The sequence below is a fragment of the Tachysurus vachellii genome, chromosome 15, assembly GCF_030014155.1.
Source record: "Tachysurus vachellii isolate PV-2020 chromosome 15, HZAU_Pvac_v1, whole genome shotgun sequence".
NCBI lineage: Eukaryota > Metazoa > Chordata > Actinopteri > Siluriformes > Bagridae > Tachysurus > Tachysurus vachellii.
In genome coordinates, this window is record NC_083474.1 from 9,460,791 (window position 1) to 9,484,926 (window position 24,136).

At 38.9% G+C, this 24,136-nt stretch overlaps 1 protein-coding gene across 1 annotated transcript; it reads left to right on the plus strand.

Annotated features, from left to right (window-relative positions):
* The first annotated feature begins 7,739 nt into the window (after positions 1-7,739).
* On the plus strand, positions 7,740-22,161 carry ppp1r14ab (protein phosphatase 1, regulatory (inhibitor) subunit 14Ab). The gene is made up of 4 exons (XM_060888345.1): positions 7,740-12,021; positions 19,016-19,096; positions 19,198-19,230; positions 20,939-22,161. The coding sequence occupies exons 1-4, from the start codon at positions 11,824-11,826 to the stop codon at positions 21,071-21,073; spliced, it is 447 nt and encodes a 148-aa protein (XP_060744328.1). The 5' UTR covers positions 7,740-11,823; the 3' UTR covers positions 21,074-22,161.
* The last annotated feature ends 1,975 nt before the right edge of the window (positions 22,162-24,136 follow it).

Consider the following 24,136-nt stretch of genomic DNA (forward strand, 5'->3'; position numbering starts at 1 on the left):
CCAAATGCTTAAAAATCACCTGCTTGAGTTCACGTTTCACTGCACCCCGGGAAACTTTAATCTGATATAGGTCAGCAATCGAAAATAAATCATCCTTACGGCAATTATAAAATTGTTCAACAGAAGGTTGAATTGCAAATACGTCCAACTCAAATTTCGAAGACATTTCGAATTCCCTCACCCTCAAAGTGAAAGCCACCAACCAAACAAAACTACACAAAGTAAACTCACAATCCTTTGACAAACGAATACACAAAGCCTGTCCCTACAAAACGAGCTACCAATCCTGCTTTTTAAGACGAGACCCAATTTCTGTTACGACCGTCTAGGGGTCAGTCGCAACAGAATGGGTAAAAGAATGTCTATATACAGAAAGGTTATAATTCACAATCTTTTATTCAAGGTTTGACAAGGGGTTTTAGGCTTCAGGGAAGGACAAGGCCAAAATAATAAACAGAACAAACTTCACCAATCACCTCTTACTAAACTGAAAAATTGAAAGAAAATAAAATACATTACTTCTTCCATAACTCCCTCTTACTAAAACAATATAATAAAGGTTCCCAAAATAACTGGCGTCGCTCCCCCTACATACCTTGTCACCATGTTATAGGCAAAGGTGTATAATTAAATCTAGTGGCTAACAAGTCAGAAACAGAGTCCGTAATCGTAGTTGTATATCAGGCATGGGTCAATCAATCAATTGGTTGAAATAATAAACATAAACCAAGACGAAAACAAAACTCACAGGCTCAACACACTAGGAACACAAACTTCCTATCTAAGACGAGACAATCACAAATTACTGAAATGGGTAAACATGCAAGTACACAAAGCAACACAAACAAAGCAAACACAATTTCACGAAAGGCAAAGAGCAAAGAGCAAAACAGCAAAGAGCAAAGAGAAAAAGCAAAACCAGGCCTCCTAATCAGGGATCCAGGCAGTCGTTTAATGTGGAACAGGTGGAGATCACAACCAATGGGAGCCTTTCTCCTATTTACTCCAGAACCGCCTTCCTGAAACACATGACAGGTACATCAACAACAAAAAAACACCAAAGGGCAGCACAGAAATAAAACACTAGACTGAAGGTCATAACAGTATAATTAATATGTACCTATCATGCTCCAGAGCTGAGATTTTAGCTGGAATGCTTTTCATACTCTAGTACAGTATCGGCAATGATTTTGAAATGCCATATCGCAGAATCTATGCATAATAGGCTAAAAATAATCTTCATCCCAACTTAATATTGAGTTTCCTAACACGTATAGTGAATTTGGTGAGAATCGGATTTGGGGGAAATTTTCGCCCAAAAAAACGTTGACCCGCCCGCTTAGCATTTTGAGTACTTTTTTGACCAAAAATTTACGTTCTCTGATCTTCTTTAAAGATGCACTATGTGAAAAGGGGGGTTAAAACATTTTGGTATGATTAAAGAAGATCAGGAGTTAACTTCTTTAGTAATTGAATTTTAAGTTTATTTTGATCTTTGTTTCCCTTTTACATCTGTGGAAATAAAACTTGCGTTTTTGTGGTCAGAGTCTAATGTCCTAACCATTACACCAGTGGATTAATGCTTTACTGCATGATTATTAAGTTTATTTTGATCTATGATTATTTTTCTTATAATAGCCTAAAATAATTTTCCTATTTCCCTCTGTGGGAATAGCACGGGGGGTTTTGTTGTCAGAGTACTTCTTTAGTACATGGCTATTAAGTTTATTTTATGTTTATTTCTCTCTTACTAGCCAAAAAGAATTTTCCCATTTCACTCTGTGGGAATAGAACTTGGGTTTTTGTGGTCAGACTCCAATGTCCTAACCTTTACACCAGGGGTTCATTTCTTTAGTAGTTGGCTATTAAGTTTATTTTGATCTATGTTTATTTCTCTCTTACGAGCCTAAAAGAATTTTCAGATTTTCCTCTATGGGAATAGAACTTGGGTTTTTGTGGTCAGAGTCCAATGTACTAACCATTACACCACTGGGTTACTTCTTTAGTACATGGCTATTACGTTTATTTTGATCTGTTTATTTCTCTCTTACTAGCCAAAAAGAATTTTACCATTTCCTTCTGTGGGAATAAAACTTGGGTTTTTGGGGTCAGAGACCAATGTCCTAACCATTACACCAATGGGATACAGGTACATCGTCAACACATGGCTATTAAGTTTATTTTGATCTATGACTAGTTCTCTTATAACAACCGAAAATAATTTTCCCGTGGGAAGAGAACTTGGGTTTTTGTGGTCAGAGTCCAATGTCCTAACCATTACACCAGCACGTTACTGTACTTCTTTTGCACACGGCTATTAAGTTTATATTGAGCTATGTTTATTCTTTCTTACTAGCCTAAAATAATTTTCACATTTCCCTGTATGGGAAGAGAACTTGGGTTTTTGTGGTCAGAGTCCAACGTCCTAACCTGTCACAACCGGGGTCGGAAGGAGACAGACCCGTACGCAGGATAGCTTCAAAAGAAGGGGGTTTAATAAACAAAGGAAGACATAGACAAAAATGACAATAACTGAAACAATATAATGACAACATTTAACAAGGACTAGACATGACGAGGGGAAACGTAACTAATGAGCCGCGCTGCATTCAGCAACGCGGCTAACTTAAATACAGTCAAGACAATGATGATAATAAGGAGCAGGTGTGGTGACAGGGAGGAGCAGACAAAGGCGGGGCAGACACGTGACGAAGAACAACAAAAGCACATGGCCAAAAGTCCGGGCTGAATCATGACAGAACCCCCCCTCCAAGGCGCGGTTCCCGAAGCGCCAAACCCTGGCAGAGTCCAGGAGGGGGGGCGAGGCACATGGCGAAGACAGATGGGGGGAGCAAGGAACACGGCGAAGGCAGATGGGGGAACGAGGAACACAGCGAAGGCAGATGGGGGAACGAGGAACACGGCGAAGGCCAATGGGGGGAGAAAGGCACACGGCGAGGCCGGTGGGGGGAGCAAGGCACATGGCGAGGCCGGTGAGGGGGAGTAAGGCACCCGGCGAGGCAAGCGGGGGGAGCAAGGCTCACGGCGGCACAGCAGCGAGGGCCGAGCGACGTCCTCAGCCGAGCAGAGGGGCCGAACGACGTCCACAGCCGAGCAGAAGGGCCGAGCGACGTCCTCAGCCGAGCAGAAGGGCCACGCGACTTCCATGGCCGAGCTGAAGGGCCGAGCGATATCCTCAGCCGAGCTGAAGGGCCGAATGACGTCACAGCCGAGCTGAAGGGCCGAGCGATATCCACAGCCGAGCTGAAGGGCCGAACGCAACCCCGACACACCGCAGCCAGCTCACGTCCTGATGACCAAGGGTGGGAGGGTGGGAAGGTCCATCGCCCTGGGCCTGCAGCACCCCCCGCGGAAGAAGTGAAGCGACGCCCTCCTCGGACAGAACCGGAACTGGAGCGACGTCCTTCACCGAAAAAAGGGCGGGGCGATGCCGCAGGGCACCAAAAAACAAAAAAGGAGCAAAAACGGGTTGGTGACATCCTCCGCGACGGAAGTGAGGCGACGACCGCTTCGGACGGAACCGAAAGTGGAGCGGCGTCCCTCACCGGAAAAAGGGCGGAGCGATGTCACCGAGAAAAGAAAAAAAAAGGACCTGAAGGACTGGCGGAACAGTCCAAGGGGATGAAGATAAAAAGCCGGTCCGAGCTGGAAGCTATCCTGCTGGGTCTGCTGGGTTTTAAGGCGGCTCATTCTGTCACAACCGGGGATGGAAGGAGACAGACCCGTACGCAGGATAGCTTCAAATGAAGGGGGTTTAATAAATAAAGAAGACATAGACAGAAATGACAATAACTGAAACAATATAATGACTACATTTAACAAGGACTAGACATGACGAAGGGAAACGTAACTAATGATCCGCGCTGCATTCAGCAACGCGGCTAACTTAAATACAATTAAGACAATGATGACAATGAGGAGCAGGTGTGGTGACAGGGAGGAGCAGAGGAAGGCGGGGCAGACACGTGACGAAGAACAACAAAAGCACATGGCCAAAAGTCCGGGCTGAATCATGACATAACCATTACACCAGTAGGTTACGTCTTTTGCACATGGCTATTAAGTTAATTTTGATCTATGTTTATTTCTCTATTACTAGCCTAAAAGAATTTTACAATTTCATACTGTAGCCTTCTGTGGTAAATGAAATTAAGTTTTGCTAATCAGAGCACAATGTCCTAACAATTACACCAGGGGTTCGCTTCTTTAGTAGTTGGCTATTAAGTTTACTTTGATATATGTTTCCCACTTCTCTCTATGGGAATAGAACTTGGGTTTTTGTGGTCAGCGTCCAATGTCCTAACCATTACACCAGTAGGTTACTTCTGTAGTACAGGGCTATTAGGTTTATTTTGAGCTATGTTTATTTCTCTCTTACTCGCCTAAAAGAATTTTGCCGTTTCATACTGTAGCCATTTGTGGTAAATGAACTTGGGTTTTTGTGTCTCCATCCCAACTTAATATTGAGTTTCCTTACACGTATAGTGAATTTGGTGAGAATTTGATTTGGGGAAAATTTTCAACACGTTGACCTGCCGGCTTTGCATTTTGAGTATTTATTTGACCCAAAATTTTATGTTGTCTGATCTTTTTTAAACTTGCACTATGTGAAAAGGGGGGGGTTAAAACTAACTGTAAGGAGGAGTCATACGATGGAGAGGTGCAGATGGATCCGTGGAGCCCTCTGAATTTCTTGTCGGCTCCTCAGCGGGTTTCAGCAGGGAGGCGTGAAAGGTGGGGGAGATGTCTGTCGACCTGCGTCTTTTGTCTGCAAATGGCTCTCTGCAGCTGCCGATGTGCCGCGCTCCACATCTCTTTGCTTCAGCGAAACCATTCGTTAACGGCTGGCAATTTGGAGGCCGTGCCGGACCACGGGAACAGAAGAGGCTGAAAGCCCAGGACACACTGGAACGGGGTCAGGCCGGTGAGGGAGTTTTGTGCGTACTCGGCCCACAGCAAGTATTTGCTCCAGTCAGCCTGATTGTTCTGGCAATATGCGCGAAGGAAGCGGATGAGTTCTTGATTCAGCCGTTCCGTCTGCCCGTTGGCTTGAGGATGATACCCCGAGGTGAGGCTGATGTTGACGTTTAACTGTTTGAAGAACGCCGACCAGACTCGCGATGTGAACTGGGGGCCTCGATCGGACACGATGTCTTCGGGCAGACCGTAGAAAAGAAAGACGAGTTTCGAATGCCATTTGGGAGCTTTGGCAGGGGAATTAAACGGCACGCTTTAGAGAATCGGTCGATGACTGTGAGGATAACCGTGTAGTTGTTTGAGCGGGGAAGATCAGTGATGAAGTCGAGCGTGATGTGCGACCAGGGTCATTGTGGTGTCGGTAATGACAGTAGTAAGCCCACAGGGAGTTGATGAGAGGACTTAGAGGTGTTGCAGACGGCGCAGGCCCGGACAAATTCCCGTGCGTCCACGGACAGAGACGGCCACCAAAACTGGTTCTGAGCTAGGCGTGTTGTTCCTGCAACGCCGGGATGGCCGGAGCTGGGAGTGGAGTGCAGGAGCTCCAGGAGCCAGTGCCGCCATTCTTCGAACGCTGCTTTCATAGCTAGCAAATCGCAGTCCCCCACGTCGTAGTTACAATCCGCCGGAGATAGTTTGCGTGAGAAGTACGAAGAGAAGTGAGAAGTCTTGTTGGCCGGGCCCTGGCGTTGAGATAACACAGCTCCAATTCCCGTGCTAGAGGCGTCCACCTCCACTACGAACGGATGGTCCGGATCAGCTTGATGATATGATTCGATCTGTGCATTGCTGCACAGTCGTGAGTCAGCAGAGTGAACAGCAGTGGACTGAGCACGCAGCCTTGAGGAGCTCCAGTGTTCAGTGTGGTGGTGCTGGAGATGCTGTTCCCAATCCGGACTGACTGAGGTCTCCCAGTCAGGAAGTCGAGGATCCAGTTGCAGAGGGAGGTGTTTAGTCCCAGCAGGCTCAGCTTCCCAATCAGGTGCTGAGGGATGATTGTGTTGAATGCTGAACTAAAGTCTATGAACATCATTTGTACATAAGTGTCTTTATTGTCCAGCTGGGTGAGGGCTAAGTGGAGGGCTGTGGCAATGGCATCTTCTGTGGAGCAATGTGGAGGTCTTGATGTGCCTCATGACGAGCTTCTTGAAGCACTTCATAACTATGGGTGTGAGTGCTGTAGCGATATTAGCTCGCGAAGCAAGGTAAATATTTATAAGTAATTATAACGTGTTATAGTGACTCCTAAATATTTTAACCTGAGTTGAAATTGACGGTAATGGAATTAAGGTTACACTTATTTGGTCTGTTCGTCCGGCGAACAGGCCCTGTAATCTTTATTAATTCTATGAAGGAGGTATCTTCCCCGGCCGAGAAAGACGCACTTCCCTTTTACTTTATACTGTAATTTAATTTAATTAACTTGATAGAGCATGTAGTTCAGACCAGATGTTGCAGGTACCTTAAGTTTGTGAGCGATACTCAGAGACAATCACTTGTGGAACAAAAATATGGCGTTTAATGAATGAGACAAACATAACATAAAGCTAACTATACAAACAAACAAAGGAAGTAGAGAAAACAAAGATGAAAATAAAATACACCAAAGAAATTAAAATTGGGGAAAGGGAGGAAGAGACTGGAAAAGAAGAAATTAGAGAAAGGAAGGAAAGGAATGGCAAGCTTAGACTCCAAAATTAATCACACCCTAACTGGGAAATCGTCACCGGAAATTTAAATTCACCTTAAGATTCATGCTCAATCTTGCTCAAATAAAATGCACCATTGTTTGAAAAATAAGTAACAGATAATTTTGTGGTCATTTGGATACTAAACATGAAGGGGAATGACGGCATAAAGGCAGACATTACATACACAGATCAGTAATCAAAGTGTAACTGATGTTACTACGATATTGTGTTCTGATAAAGGAAATGAAAACAACAATGAAAACACAAAACAAAAATGCATTTTCCTTAGGAAAGTGAAAAACAGGTAATTTTGTATACATTCTGACATCAGACCTTAAAAGGACATACAGCATTAGAACAGGTATACATTAACATGCCAGGACCAGTAATTAAAGTATAACAGATGTTAATACAGTGTCATGTTCTGATACATAAATAAAATACACCCTTGTCAGGAAAGTAAGAAGCAAATAATTTAAAGTCAGGCAAGCCTTAACAGAAGAGACACATTACAACAAGGTTAATGTCGTGGGATGTGGAGCATCTTATTTACTTGTTTTATGTGTGTGTGTGTGCATGTGTGCGTGTGTAGGTGTGTGTGTGTGTGTGTGTTTTATGGTTTGAGGGTCCCTGTGAATTCACCCAGGAAGGCCAGGGGGTTATCTGGTTCTCAGGGTGGTGTATATGTGTGTGACACTGTGGAATGCAGCCCCTCAATAAAATTGTAAACTGGGTTGCTCATCGGTTGATTGAAGAGTAGATGCCGAAGTTTAAGAGGGGTGCCTGGGACATGAAATCTAATGCCCCTTTTCCACCGAGGCAGTTTGAGTGCTGGTTCGGAGCCAGAGCCTAATTTAGAACCAGTTCTTTATTTTTCGACAGCCAAAGCACCGGCTCTGAACCAGGAAAAGTGGTTCTTAAGTAGCACCAAAACGTTGCTGGTTTAGACTTAAGAACCGCTTGTGTCAGGGGCTGGGGGGCGGGGCTACTGTTAGCGCATTTGATAATATACGCATTTGATAATACTAATGTTTAATACACTTTTACTTTACCGCAATATGATACATTATCAACACACATGATAGTAGTTAGCTACATGCTAAGGCTAACTTTTTTCTGTGTTAATGATAAAATAACGTTATGTACTTTCTCGATTACAACCTCCGTTTATAAAGATTACATAGAGCTGCACGTACACGTTGGATTCGCCGCGTTTGGGTGTTAATGTAGGTTCACAAAGCCATCAGCATTAACAGTAAAGCAACGTCCGCCATTGTTGTTGTGTTTGTGTTTGCTGCTGCTGTGCTAAAGTTGCTGGGACACGTGACACTTATACAGTGACGTCAGACTCGGCTCTGTGATGGCTCTCTAGCCGGTGGAAAGGCAAACCGGTTCTTAGAAGGTTCGCCAGTGGAACCAACTTTGAACCAGCACCAGTGCTGGCTCTGAACCAGCACCCGGTTCTTTTTTGTGGAAAGGAGGCCTAAATGACCTGTACCAGACGCTACAGTGCAAAGGGACGATAGTCATTGAGGCAGGACACTGTAGACTTCTTTGGGTCAGGAACTATGGTGGTAGTTTTGAGGCACGTAGGAACAATGGCGCTGCTCAGGGAAATGTTGAAGATGTCCGTAAAGACATCTGCTAGCTGTTCTGCACATTCTCTGAGCACCCTGCCAGGAATGTTGTCTGGTCCTGCAGCCTTCCGTGGGTTAACTCTGTATAGAGATCTCCTCACATCGGCCGTGAATAGACAGAGTACCTGGTCGTCGGGGGGAGGGATGGTCTTCCTTGGCGTTACGTTGTTCTGTACCTCGAATCGAGCGTAGAAATCGTTCAGCGCGTCTGGGAGGGAGGCGTCAGGGCAGGCAGCAAACAATCAGAGAATCAAGGCAAAGAAACTGAGTCAAAAAACCGGAATCGAAACAGACAGGAAACGCTCAGAATGACTGCCAAAGCAAGTCAAAACTTCGCACTGAGGTCAAGTTCAAGTTCGTATTTATACCTGCCGGCTGAAAGGAAACAGCTGGCACAGCAATCAGACTTCGCGATGGGTGTTGGGAGGTGTAGTCGGGAAACGGTTAATATTCCGGGGACGCTTCTCTCTGTTGTCGGTCGGGAAGCGAGGCAGGTGCGCTGATCGTTACACTAACATTTTGGTTTGATTAATATGCACCTATCACGCTCTAGAGCTGGGATTTTAGCTGGAATGCTTTTTCACACCCTAAAACAGTATTGGCAATGATTTTGAAATTCTATATCGCAGAATCTATGCATAATAGGGTAAAACTAATCTCCATCCAAAGTTAATATTGAGTTTTCTTAAACGAATATTGAATTTGGTGAGAATCGGATTTGGGGAAAATTTTCGTCCAAAAACACGCTTAGCATTTTGAGTATTTTTTTGACCAAAAAATGTACATTGTCTGATCTTCTTCAAACTTGCACTATGTGTAAAGGGGGGTTAAAACTAACATTTTGGTCAGATTTATATGCACCTAACATGCTCGAGAGCTGAGATATTAGCTGGAATGCATTTTTATACCCTTATGCACTATCGGCAATGATTTTGAAATGCTATATCACAAAATCTTTGCATAATAGGATGACACTTATCCCAAGTTAATATTCAGTTTTCTTACACATGTACTGAATTTAGAGGAAATCAGATTTGGGGAAAGATTTCGGGCAAAAACACCTAGAACCACTGGCTTAGCATTTTGACTATTTTTTTGAAACCTGATACATAAAACCCTTCTTTCTGTCTTCTACCACAACATCCCTCTGATAGCATTTCTTCTATATTCAGAGCTGATATAGAACTTAGCATGAAACATAGAAGACCGTAGAAATTTAGTGCTCTCCCTAACTCCCTGAACCACCACTAACCCCCATCTCAGCCTCTTCTAAACCCCCTCTAACCATCATCCACACCAGTAATGTACAGTTTGTTAAGGCATTTATGCCATAGCTCTTTAACAATAATAACATTACTCTGTGATTAATTATTCTGGAAATAATAAATACTAACAATAAAATTAACCTTCATTAAATTACAGCTGGAACTGCCCATGCTACTAAAATAATACTAATAAAATAGTCCTGAAATATTTAAAAATAAAGCACAATTTATTCCAATTACATTTGAGCATTCATTATCATATCTCATATCTGCACTACAGTAAGTTTACAGTTTATAAATAGCTTTTTAAATAATCAATAAATTTTATTTTTTTTGTTCAACACTCATGTCTCTGGTGTCTCTTTCTTGTAAAACATCATAAGCATTTCTCATTGCTTTCTCCTATATTTACACTGTAGAAATTTTCTATCAGCTGAAACCTCAGTGTTCAGAAGTAATTACACTGTTTTCCTCTAACAAGCAAATATTTTTGCCAGCTGTCTGAACCTGTTAAATCTGTATAATTAACAATCTGGTGTTGTAGTGACACATAAACTGATAACAAGTGAATCTCAAGATGCAATTTTGCTATTACATGTTATGTTAATTCTCACAAGTGATTACAGCATGTTGGTCAACTAATTAATTTACAGAAGAGACCTTGGAGCTAACGCACCATGAGGAAGAAATTTATACGGTCTTCTGTGTTTCATTCCTGAAGTTCTAAAAATGCTAAGTTCAAAAGTGTTGCGGTGGTGAAGCTCGCAAGGATTACCGAGTATAATATTTCTACAGTGCTATTTTGCTTGTTCTCTGCCTCCAATTGTGGATTTTCATCCCTACACCGACTCTACACTGGCAGCGATGATGAACTTCGGAGGAGACGCGATGCAGCACCAGAATGTGGATCCCGAGCCCGAATGGAGTGGACTGTACAACCCCTGGAACAGTGACTTACTGACTTTTCTCTTTTTTTCACTTAAGTATCAAGTGTTTACAGGGCTTTTATCTATATCACTAAACCAGCGAAAACGCAATGAGGAATCTGGTTTTATGTGGTTTAGAGAAACGCGACCTGTTCGGCTAATCGTTATTAGGCTAATCGATTTACATACACGATCATTATGCTAAAGTTAGCGGACATAAAGTTACAACGCTACAGTCAATAATGACAGTGTCAAGGCCAACAGACTCGATTGCAAGTGTCACTAAATATAATAGTTTTAACTTGTTCTTAAAGTCTACTTGGAGTTTATTAAAGTCAAGCCAATTAGGAATGTTAGCAAGATTAGTTAGACGGCTAGTTAGCACAGCTAATTATTTTGTGTTGTCAGTTTTGCGTTACAGAAATGGATTCATAAACAGTATAACGATAGTCTAAAACGTTAAACCATTTGGCAAAACGTTTTAAGTCCACTGTATAATATCTAAGCCTATGGTTTTTAAAAACACAAGCTGGTGGTAAAAATGAAGCCAATATTTATTCTCATACAGAATTGTCTTTGTACATATTTATGTATATCTCACAAGAAGAAATAAAAAAGGATGAAATTCCTTAATTGTTTATGTTATGAAGATATTCCTGAGATCGATTTTTCAGTTTCATTTGCTGTTAAAGCTGAGTTTGAAAGGTGCTGTTTGGAAAGGCAGCTAACTGAGCAAAGCTCAATCAGTACATTTAAATAGAGCTAGTGTGGCAATGTACAGTGCAGATTATCCAAAAGTATAAAGTTGCTGTTTAAATTCTGGACAGCAAGGTTTTGTATATCACTATATTGTATAATAAATTATTTTCGTGTAAAGCCGGTTTATAGTGAGATTTTCCTGCTATACAAAACAGACACTGTGCTATTAGACAGGTTTCTGCTTCCTTTTATCAGATGGTACTAGATTTGTCGCATTGATTGTTCATCTCTTTTGACACAGGGAGATGGAGAGAGACGGCTGAAACTTTTTCTGGGGATGAGCTCTACTACAGCAGAGAGCTCAGCGAACAGGCCGACCAAAGGAAGCACGTGATGGTGGTGAGCATGAGGTGTTGAACCCATCCCCTATCCCCTTTGACTGATATAAAGAGCTGAGCCTGTAAACCGGCGGCGCTAAGACCCTGTGAATTCACCTCACGCGTGCACGGATGTCGGTGCTCTCGTGTGCTCCTCTAGTGCAAGCTCTTAGTCCACACAGCTACAATCGCAGTTGTCAGCACTTGAGTATCAGAGTGCAAAACCAGACATGGCTGCGAACCGGGTGGGAAGACGGTATAACAGCAAAGTGCACTCGCCGAGCAGAGGCTCCGGCAGGGAATCAGGTCTGAATGTGCAGAAGAGACAAGCACGAGTTACTGTGAAATATAACAGAAAGGAGCTGCAGAGGCGTCTGGATGTAGAGAAGTGGATAGACTCGGGGTTAGACGAGCTCTATTTGGGACGGGTGAGTACTGCTTAAGAATTCCATTACAAGCATTTAAAATGGATTTGAAACTGTGATTGAGTTCATGGGCAAATTCTAGGAAGGGTGTTGACCTGTCAAGAACTTGGTCTGAGTGATGAACATCAGCCTGATCTGGATATGATTTTATATATCAACTCAATTACATACATTTACAGCATTTTATTTATTTATACAACTGAGCGTTAAGGGCCTTAATCAGGGGTCCAGCAGTAGCAACTTGGTGGACCTGGGATTTGAGCCCATGACCTTCTGATCAGTAGTCGAACACCTTAACCAGCGAGATACCACATCCCTTATACTCCCTATATCTACAGTATACGGCTCAGTGATATCTTATCAAAACCACATTGTGTGTGGAAGGCAGGACTCCCAGTATAATAACAATAATTCAGGTGGAAATGAACATAGGCGTTTCTTATACTCAGAAGATGTGTTACCCAATATGAAGTGGAGTATGTTTCTATGCTATGTTTAAGGCATGTTTGATCATGTAGGATTACTGAAATAATTTGCTCATTTATAATACTGATCAAGACTGAAACGCTGGAAGGATTTAAAACCTAAAAATTCTTGACATGATTCTGTGTTCTTTGAGCTCACATTAAACCCAGTAACGTAAATCATACATCTGCATCAAAACTCACATAAATCTTATAGCTAAATCTATACTTCAATAGTGAGAAATCTGTTAAACAATTGTCTCAAAGCAGAGACATCCAGAGACTGCTAGTAGACAGATTTACAGTGGAACAGATTTGCTGTACTTATTGGGAAATACTTAGCATACATTTTATATTCTGAAATTGTAAAACAATACTAGCATTACTATGCAGTCAGTCCACATTTCTACTGTAGAAACAATGTGCTCCACCTTTATGATGTCGCATGGGTTTATTTCAGGCTCTCATTCCTTGGTTAAAACTACTCTACATTTCATTACGGACTGTGCATTTCCTGTTCGTAGGTATTAAGTGTTTATCAGAGAAGTAATTGGGGACACTTGAGAACTAGCCAGTGTTGACTAGATATTTTTATGGTTTGTTTTTAAACCGTAATTAAATATATAATAAGTCTAGAAACATCGGATAAGCGGTAGAAAATGAGTGAGTGAGTGAGTGAGTGAGTCTAGAAACAATTCTGCTATGTACATCCTGCTCATCTGCATTATTATCATATAAACAGAATTAGCACCCAAGCTTCTAATAAACCTAGTTTATAATCTCACTCTGAATGTGAAAGCTTATTTGTTCACTTTGCATTATGTAAACTGGCTTCTTACAGCCAATAGGTCATGCTAGCAACACAGTGCTTTCAGTCAAAAGGTGTGCTGTATGCATTGTTCATTTATCAACATTAGAAGTAGAAACGGTTGGATAATTGTTTGGCTAAATAGTTCCACACAAATTAAGCTGCTCTAATGATACATGATACGTGTTTGCATGTGTAATCAGTGCAAACTCAAGTATTTTGTTTTTTTTGTATGGGTAATTGTGGGTAATTTATTTTCTAAATGATTCACATTTTAAAGTATTTCTCTATCATGTGTCTTAGGTTTATCAGCATGACAATGTTGTCAGCATTTACCTTAGCAGGATTATGCCCCATAACCTTACACAGCATCTGTTTATTAAGGATCCAATAAAGGGATAATGGGGCACATGTGTAACCCCTGCAAGCACAGCATTTATTTCAGTGTAATGAAACAGAGCCCTGGCAATTTCAGTTGAATCTCTGGAACAAAACAATAATGGCCATGTGGCCACATCTGCTCTGTAGTGGCCTTTATACAGATTAACATTCGTTATACAGATCCCTTTGGCCTAACAACATGAAGATCTCATGGATGTTATGCACTGCAGTCAGTTGCAGAAACTGATGTTTTAGGACCCAGGTGTGTCTAAATGATTATATCTGTTGGTCTGCAAGGCTACAGTAAATAACAAACAGAGTCTGTAATCGGACTCCTCTCTGCAACCCCCTTCATTTCCGGAAAGACCATAACCTCAACACTTCTGGAGCCGGATAGCCTAGTCACAATGCTAATGATTCTGGGATTGATTGATCTCTATCTCCTGGGGTGTTCCTCATGAGTAAAGTGTTGGGGGCTGGGGGCATAAAAATCCCATATGTCTGTATAGAACACAAAGAAAACCTTGGCGCATCAGCATCCCCCCTCTGTCCCACTACACCACTTCCCCGTATCTTAAATACAAAGTATCACATGATCCATTAATTATAGCTATCATACTTCTGCTGCTCCATCAGAAAAGAGATTAAGAGTGTAGATTAAAAACCCAGATTGTTTGTTATTATGGTTCACAATGCAGGGTCCCTTAATGTTAATGTCAATATACACAAAATATACTGAGCACAATGATGAATACTCCAGCTGTAGTACATGTTTATAAAAGTCACGAAATAAGTGTTTAAAAAGGTTTGGTGTGATGATTTAACACAAAGCTTCTTGATTGGATATTAAGGGATTTTTTTTTCATTGGAAAGCAATGGACCTTGGTTGAGTTTGAACACACAATCAGTAAGTAAGTAGGTTCTTTTTTTACAGAGTAATAACTGAGAAATGCACAAGTCTTGGAGCCAAGTATTCATCTAAATACTGAACTAATTCAATATACAATTGACTAATACGTTTTTATGTACTACATTAATAAAGCATATGCATCTGTTGTTTTGATAAATAATGACCTCAGTCTGGCCAGATGTCAGACTGACCAAATGGTTCAGCCAGTCCCTTGGGTATATGAAGTAGAAATGTCTTTTTTAATGCATGTTGCCCTTTGTGTAGAATAGTAATAAAGTGCTCTGTGTTCATAGTCAGGGTGAGAGATGAAATACAAGCCAATTCAGACAGTAAATGTAGGATACAGACAGAGTGAGAGAGAGAAAATATCTAATTCACCTCACTGTTAAAATATTCAGGCACTGGCTCCACACTGCGTATAAAATATTACATAAGGAGGCACTATAGTGTGATGACCACAGAGTAGGTCACAGCAAATACTGTATTTTGTAAGTCACAATGCATTATCACAAGGCCTGTTGCATTACTAATAATGCTTGTGATTTAAGTCACAGAACATATTCATATGACAGCTAATAATATCTTAAGGTCTTGACACGTTCTAGCAGATGTCTTCAGCATTCTCTGTCAAAATCTAGTCCTAGAGTGATGTACTGTATGTAAGTAATACTGTATTACTATACTAAATGTACTTGTCCTGTGCAAATGCATGCCTTTGTATATTAAAATCAAACACAGATATTTTCAAATGATGGAACTATAAAAAAGCCACTGGCCTGGAATTAATGATGACTAAATCACTGCCCTTGTGCTCTGTTATAGATGTGGTATTAATGTTTACAGAAAGTGGCACTGCGTATTCCCTTCACAAGATAAGAAAAGACACACATGATTGAACTGAGACATTCTGTAATTTACACAAAGTCTAACATTTTGAATTAGCAGTCACCAAAATATATTTGTTTTTTATTTAAATTTTCAGTTGAAATTCAGCTTATTTCTAGTTCATTATTAGTAGAGTGGATTCTGCTCATTTGTATGTGTATTACTTAGTGCCTTTTTTCATATTGATAATATATATATATATATATATATATATATATATATATATATATATATATATATATATATATATATATTCATTTTAGTTTTAGTTGAATTTTTATTATTTCCTTATTTCCTTGATAGACACTGTTTTGGTTGTTGGATTTTGCCCTTTGATTTCTCAGAAGTGCGTGTGCATGTGCGCGTGTGTGTGTGTGTGTTTATTAGAAACAGTACATTTTCTGCGAAGGTTTTAAATTCAAAATATTCCCAAAGAGCATTCAGTATTTCCTGCCATCTGTCAGTTTTCACGCTGAACTATCAAATGCAAATTCATTTTCGTTCAGTTATGCCTTTTGAAATTATGCATTTTAAGCCATATTTCTTTTTTGTGATTAGAGAATAAGTTTGTTTCTGTTTGTTTCAAATTTTGTTAACTGTAATATCCCTTTTTTACACTACTTTTTTACCTAATATGAACTAATACTCAGAACTCTTTCTCTAGGTCACATTTATATGACTTTAATGCTCTACACTGTACATAGTGTGTATTGTAGTGAGAGACCCTTTGATAGTATGACAATATGTGTGTAGACATGGCCATAAATTCTTAACAGAGCATTTTATGTAGCATTTAGAGTTAAAAGAAAGGTCACAGACACCCCAGTAGGGGATTGTGCTTGGATCTTTCTCTGACTGACCTTTCAATGGTGACATTAGTTTCAAAATAGTTTAAGTAGTCTCTCAGCACCCTGTGGCTCTCAGTAACCTTATTATAAACCTGAGAGGCAGCCCATAATGCATGAGAGCTTGCTTAGATATCCTTTGCTTGTTAACAACTCAAGAAACTACCAAACAAATATATATTATGAAATCAGCATCAAAGATCTACCTATAATATATCTAAAGAGTGGAAGAGGAATAGTTTAGAGTAGAAGAGGAATAGCATGAGGATTTCGAGTATGTACAAACTGAATCATAGTTATCATGAGATTAATCATATGAGCTGTACATGTGTATAGCAAGTGTGTACAAGTGCACAAGTGTCCTAATGTCTCCTTATTTTAGTGATTAATTGATGATCACAATCACCTTTATCCAAGTACCATGGGATTACAGATACAAGGAATTTATCTTGGTGCAGTGGTGCATAATAATCATAATAATAATAATAATAATAATAATAATAATAATAATAATAATAATAATAATAATAATGAAGCAAAGCACCATAAATATAAAGAAACTAAAAGCTACAGAAACTTTAAGAATAAATGTAAATGTAAAATAAAATAGAAACAATAACTGTATATAGTGTGGGATGTGCAAAAGTGAACAAGTGAATGCAAACGCTCACAGTTTGAGGTCGGATGGTAAGAAGGTGTATATGCAGTAGAGCAGTCTGAGAGGTGCGTGTTAATGGAACGCTTATAAAATAGAAAAGTGGGGTTAAACGTTAATGTCCAAGGAGGTGAATAACAAATCATGGTGGGTCACTTATCCGTCATAATTGTACATTCATAGTTACTTTTACATAGTTGAAATAATTTAGAGTACTGACCTAGGGCTGGTCATTGTACATATAATTAATATTGATTTCATGACAAATGATATCGCAATATACTGTTCTGAGATACAGCAGGTATTATAAGCTCTTTTGTGTAAGCAGCTTTTTTGAAAATATTAATTGTTAGCTCTGATTGAAAACAGCTGGTGTTATCATTTTAAAATTGTTACATTAGTCTTATTTTATTATTCTGATTTATTTTAATTATTCATTCATTCATTTTCTCCGAACTACCTCGGGTCACGGGGAGCCTGTGCCTATCTCAGGCGTCATCGAGCATCAAGGTAGGATACACCCTGGACGGAGTGACAACCCATCGTGGGACACACACACTATCATTCACTCACGCAATCAAACACTACAGACAATTTTCCAGAGATGCCAATCAACCTACCATGCATGTACCCGGAGGAAACCCCCGAGGCACGGGGAGAACATGCAAACTCCACACACACAAGGCGGAGGCGGGGATCGAACCCCCAACCCTGGAGGTGTGAGGCGAACGTGCTAACCACTAAGCCACCGTGCCCCCCATTTTAATTATTTAAAAATATATATATTTTATCATTTCAGTTTAACTATTTTATATTTGTAGACAATGTAGACATAAATGTTTTCATAACTAAAAAAAGTGGAATTTTGTTAGTAAGCCAATATATAACGTTTTCACATATTATTGTATAATATTTTCAGCATATCGCCCACTCCTGGTGCCACTCACTAGTCTGAACATTTCCAGTTTCACAATATTTTGTTTTGGCATCAAGCAGTACATATGGTGCTGTTATTTTCCTCATTACCAAGAGTTTTCTTTGTAAAAGCGCTTCATCGTGTGATGTAAACAGTTTGGCTCACTGGGTTATGATTGGCTGTAGCCGGTTTTTTTATTGCTATATTTCTGGGAGCAAGAGAAAAGAGCACTTTTAACATACACTAAGGGTTTGCTGAAACCATCTCAATGGAAATTACACTTGGCCTACTTCTTAGTCGAGCAGCCACTATAGGAATGAGCTTTAAAACCAAACAGAGGTGTGTACAATGGCAATCACAAGCCTAAGTGCATTCAACTGAAATACAAACCAAGCAATCTAATCTGTTATTACTGTTTCTTAATTAAACAACTTAGAAATTGGTCAGACTTGCAGTTCACCTGAGAGGAAATCATGCAATATATAGATCAGAAAACTGCTCCTTGTGTTTATATACTGTAGGCTTTTGCGAAAGTGGAGTTTGTATAACCCCATTAGACTTACAGAGATTTTAGAGAGCCTGTGGTAATGTGGTAAGGATGATCTGTAGGCTCTGTCATTGTATTTTTTCTTAAACTTGTGTCCTGTTTATGTAACTGTCTTCATGCAGTAAAGCCTGTAACAGCTTTAGAAGTCACGCATGGCTCTGATGTGATGGTCAGTAAAAGAAGATTAGCATTTTAATAAACTTCATTGAGAGTGACTTATGTAATTAGTGAACACACTATATACTTCTAGTCACTAGCACAGTAATGAGGCCTTTCATTTATAATTTATATTTAGGATGCATCCATTTATTCTGTTATTAGACCTGTGGTATCTCAAGCATTCTGTATGTACTATTTATAATGACAGTATAAATACAGCTTTCAGTACAGCATTCAACTCAATATTATTGCATCAAAACTGTGTCTAGCCAAGGTTTTAAACAGTCAACAGTACAGTTATTCTCCTGTCTCAGTGGATGAGGCAGAGTGATGATAAATAAAAAAGCCACTGGTGATCACCCTGTGGCAACAGAAACCTACTGAGTGATGCTGGAGTGTCACTGTGAATCTTTGTCTTGCACTGCAGGAAGAGCACATGCCAGAGGAGGTGAATATTGATGAGCTTTTGGACCTGCAGAGTGATGATGAGAGGACCAAAAGGCTCCAGGTATAACCGTGTCTACATGATTTACCTAATGGATAAAAAATGGATAAAATCATGAAATTCTTCTGTAATACTTATGTTTAATTCTTTATTTCATTTTACAGGATATTCTCCATGCCTGTAAATCTAACACAGAAGTAAGTAACTGTTTTCTGTGTGACACATTTTTCACTTTCTATCAGTCTGGTGGTAACAGACACGTCCGGTTACAATGGTCTGTTGAGGGTAACAAAACTGGCCTGTTTTCTGCTGTACAGAGCCACTGGTACACAATATGTCCTACTGTAATACATTCCACACACACAAACACACACACAGAGAGAGAGAGAGAGAGAAGCAACGGCAAACAGCAAAGTGATCTAAAATGTTGACCTTTTTAAATCACAGTTTTTCATGATGCATGTTGCAGTTTGTATCATAGACAGCAGGGGGCAGTAAAGACTACATACTACTTGTTTATTTAGAGACTTAAAGCTGTTTGCTTATATAGTATATTCTGTGACTTTTTTTTTGCATTCAGATTTTTTTAACTGTGTCTGTGTGCGTACTGATGTGTCTGTGTGTAACTTGACATTTGATGTTTATTTTTTATAGACTAAAACTATTAGGCTTATGTCTGTTTTGTTATGGCTCAGAGCCAAAAAAGCTAAAGCATGAAAGTCAGTTAGAGAAGCGAGATCAGCTAGCATGTTAGATATTAAAATAACTTCTTTAGACAGAAAAACATGAAATTTTCATATCCCTGATTGTTAAAATGGCCACTTATTGACCTGTAATTTATTTCTGTAGCCAGAATCAGACGTTTGGTTAAAAAATAAATAACACATTTCTACGGTGTTGTCGTTAAATATATTTATGTTTTTATGTTTTTTTGTTGTGGTTGTTGTTGTTGTTGTTGTTGAAGTTTCAAAGCATGTTAGGCAAAAGAATCCCAATTTCTATCCAACCCCAACTTTATGTGATTTTTGGATGTTGAATTCATACACAGTAATATCCGGTGGCTTTTCCAAGACCATGACATATTTTCTTAGGCTAATTTCATTTCTGGTTCAGACTGTTGCCTAGTCACTTCTTCACTGAGTGAAGAATGGAGTCATTAAATATTTACCCTGATCATATCCGTCAATTTATGTAAAAAACTTGTTAAGGGTTGAGGCTTATTCAGCTGGGATAGGGCTGTTTGCATAGCAGTGACCATAGATTTTGATGGAGAAAGACAATGAGAGCCCCAAACCTAACAAAGCAAAGAGAGTTTGAGGTCACACTTGTTTTATTCATTAGGCTACAGAGTAGGGTGTTTTAGTGTAACCCTATATTACAGCTTTCTCAGTAATGTAACCTATAGTAGAAGGGGTTATGTTGATCATAGACACATTGTATGCACTTTTAGCTTTTGCTGCTTTTTGAAAAGTACTCAATTTGTAATTCTAATTATTTGCAACAAATTTTTTTTTAGGTGGCCACAGAGTATTTTCTAAAGTACTTTAATACACCTAATACAATAAATAAACAAACAAATAAAAAAACAAAAAAATTAATTAGTTAATCAGTTAATAGAGTGAGCATGGGCGCAGTATAATTTGAGTATCAATGAACCACTATTGGCACTTGGGGCACTTCCCATATTTGACAAATATAGAGCTAAATGGGGCAGTGAACACACTGCCTGAAATTCAAATAAATCAGTGGAACAGTGTCTTATATCTGTTAAATAACAATTTTGTAAAGAAGTCTTACAATAAAATAATTAATACTTTCTGCTCACAGGTAATACAAAAGAAGTGCCTCTATGATTATTGCTGACTGATTCAGATTCTGTTTTTTGCTCTTTTTTCATAATTTCAGGTATTTATTAAGGAGCTGGTCCTGAAGCTTCATGGGTTGCAGAAACAGGAAGACCTCCATAATGATGGCATTGAGCATCCACATCTCCACATCTTCCCTAATCGCCAAAACTCAGCCAATTCCGAAATACTTTAAGATGCTCTGTCAGCACCTGCAGCTTGTATGGACAGACCTTTTCGTTTAATCTTACCACTGACCTGACACTGTTTTTTGTATTTTTTTGTGTGTTCTGTAATTTTAACACAGACTGCAACTAAAATGCATGCAGAGCATCCAGATGGAGCTAATTCAGCACTCAACCCTGTAAAACCACATACAAAACACACACACAAACATTTATTTATTGACTTTTAACATGACCATTAATGCTTGGTTGTTTAAAAGTTTTACAAGTATGAAAGAATGAGCTTTTTTATTCCTACTGTATGAGCAGTTCACAGCTTTTTTTAGTAATTGGTGAAGGGTTATGTAACTAGTAAACACTTTCTTCATGTGGTCCCGGTATGAATTGTGAGACTTTTCCACTTGTTGTGGTAACCTTTGCATTATATCCTCTGAGAACCTGGAATTATTTTTGATGCATAAATGATTAAGAAATATATACAATATGTTCATTACATACAAATAGATATACAGCATGTATCACAAAAATATGAAATAATCCAAATTTTACAGCTCCCATGTAAAAATGAGAGAAATGTTACACAGACCCTTAATATTCCAAGCTTGTCATAAATAGTTCACTGATGTTTGAAGCTCTACAACCCAGAAGCAAATCATGTGTTGATGTTAACTCTGTTGTCACTGGACTAAACTGGAAAGAAAACTATTGAAAATGTGCTGGTTCGAACATGGTGATTTTACTGTGCAGGACCAAAGAATTTGTTTAATGTGTCTCATTTTAATGTGTATTTAATGTCTTTATGATTTTTTTGTTTGTCCTGATAATTATTATTATTATTATTATTATTATTATTATTATTATTATTATTATTATTGTTGTTGTTACTGTTTTGTTCCTCTGTAGAAGCTTAATTGCATGTACACTGGGCACAAGGCATTTGCGTGATTGAGTATGAGGCATTTAGTAGCCACGCCACCTTCCAACATTGTTTTTTAAAGATGAAGGAAACCAGAGAACCCAGAGGAAAGCTATGTGAAGGAGCAAAGAAGTGAGCCTCCATAATAAATAAGAGCTGTGACTTGGCAGTGCTACCTACTGACTTAACATGTCGACTTTTATTATTATTATTATTATTATTATTATTATTATTATTATTATTATTATTATTATTATTATTATTATTTGTCAAGAAGAGGCAGTGAAAATCATATCACCTATTTTAAAGTGATCAATATCAGTGTTGCTTCTTAATTCTTATAAACATATTCAATACATATTCAATACGATTCTTTATACTCTATTTGCACAAACCTCTGGAGTCATGAGGTATTCATTTATTAGCACTGCTATTTCTACAAGATAAGCTGCTTGAGATCATTCTCATATCATAATATATACACTTGAGTGAGCGACTTTATTAAGTAAACCTGCACACCTGTTCGTTCATGCAGTAATAAAATAAAAAAAACCTGCGGTAGTACCACAATGCATAAAATCATGCAGACATGTTATGACACAAGTTAATGTCCACATGTAACATCAGAATGCAGAACAGATGTAGCAGATTTGTAAAACATTGGTCTTTTTACAATCTTTTTAAATGTAGCTGCAAATTCCTGTTCTGTTTCTTCTGCTCAACATGTTTCAAAATAGTTGTTATTTGAATTATCATGGCCTTCATCAGTTTAAAAATTGTCTGACCATTTTGTTTGAAAGCAGTCTGGCAATATTCTGCTTCCAACTCTCTCACCAACAGGTGGATACCCACAGAACTGCTGCTTACAGTCTGAACCCTATAGAGACTGCTGTGTGTGAAATCTCAGGTGATCAGCAGTTTCTGATCCTGTTGAGCCTGTTTGGCAGCAAAAACCATTCCATGTTCCATCACTGAAAACACATTTCATCACATTTTGATGTTTGTTGTGAAGATTACCTGAAGCTCTTGATTGTTCTAATCGTCAACTGAAAAATTGATCAAAAGTTCAGTTGACGTTTCAAGTATCATAGTATTCCTCAATCTTATAACAGTTTTATTATTAAAGTGTTTGATGTAACAAACTCTGGATTCTTTTATTCCAATTTTTTTTAAAGATTTGTTTTAGATAATATTGTAAATTTCTTACATTTTTGTTGTTGAATCTGTCAGCGGTTTCTATTTCAAATAAATGAGCTCGAATCTCAGATTATGTTTTGAAGAATATAATATTTTCAATATCTATGATCCTTTTTAACAGTCTTTCTTAGTTTCTTGATGGCAGGTCATTAAATCAGTGAGAAAGCCTTCATATGTTAAGATATGCCATTGCTGTAAGTATGACTACAAATAATATAATAATATAGTTCTTAATATTTGAGTTTCAGTTAGACAGTTAGAACATCAACAGAGGGCACCAAAGATGCAAATTCCTTAGGAGGTCTCATAATTAACTCTATTTATTGTATTATACAAATAGTGACACTTGTTTTTCTTTATGAAGATATATTACACTGCTTCTGATTCCCAGGGGCTGTGATTGTCACCTGGACACTTTGTTGTTTGTGTGTTCACTCATGCAATCACCTTGCTGCTACCTGGCAACCAATGAGGAACTTTTTTCTACATAGGTGCTCTTTGCATGACATATATCCAGGTGATATACTCCCTGGTATGGTAGAAAATTTACATTTGTAGAATTTTAATAGATGCCCTTAGTCAGTGTGACTGACATTTATCTCAATTATACAGCTGAGTATTTGAGGATTTATGGTCTTGCTCAGAGGCCCAGCAGCTTGGTGGCCCTAGGGTTGAACTCACAACCTTAGTCCCTTAAACACTGAGCTGAACCATTCCCCTACTGAAGTAGAATTGTTTTGTAAATGTGAATTTATGATCTTCAAATGCCTATCAGGTTTCCCTGTTATTTGGAACAATTTATTGAAACAGTTTGGAACAGTTTATTATTTGCCCTTTATTTATGACAGTATTTAAATACATGGTATTCAACAATATTTAAACACTATTGTGTTATACAATTAATTTGACATGGATTAAATAGGCTTTAGCTGACAGTCCAAGGGAAATAACCAACACTGAC

Bases quoted from the DNA above. Each gene is read 5' to 3' on its own strand.
- ppp1r14ab (XM_060888345.1), top strand. From the start codon at position 11,824: ATGGCTGCGAACCGGGTGGGAAGACGGTATAACAGCAAAGTGCACTCG. The intron at 12,022-19,015 runs GTGAGTACTGCT...CTTGCACTGCAG, and splicing joins ACGAGCTCTATTTGGGACGG to GAAGAGCACATGCCAGAGGA. The intron at 19,231-20,938 runs GTAAGTAACTGT...TCATAATTTCAG, and splicing joins CCTGTAAATCTAACACAGAA to GTATTTATTAAGGAGCTGGT.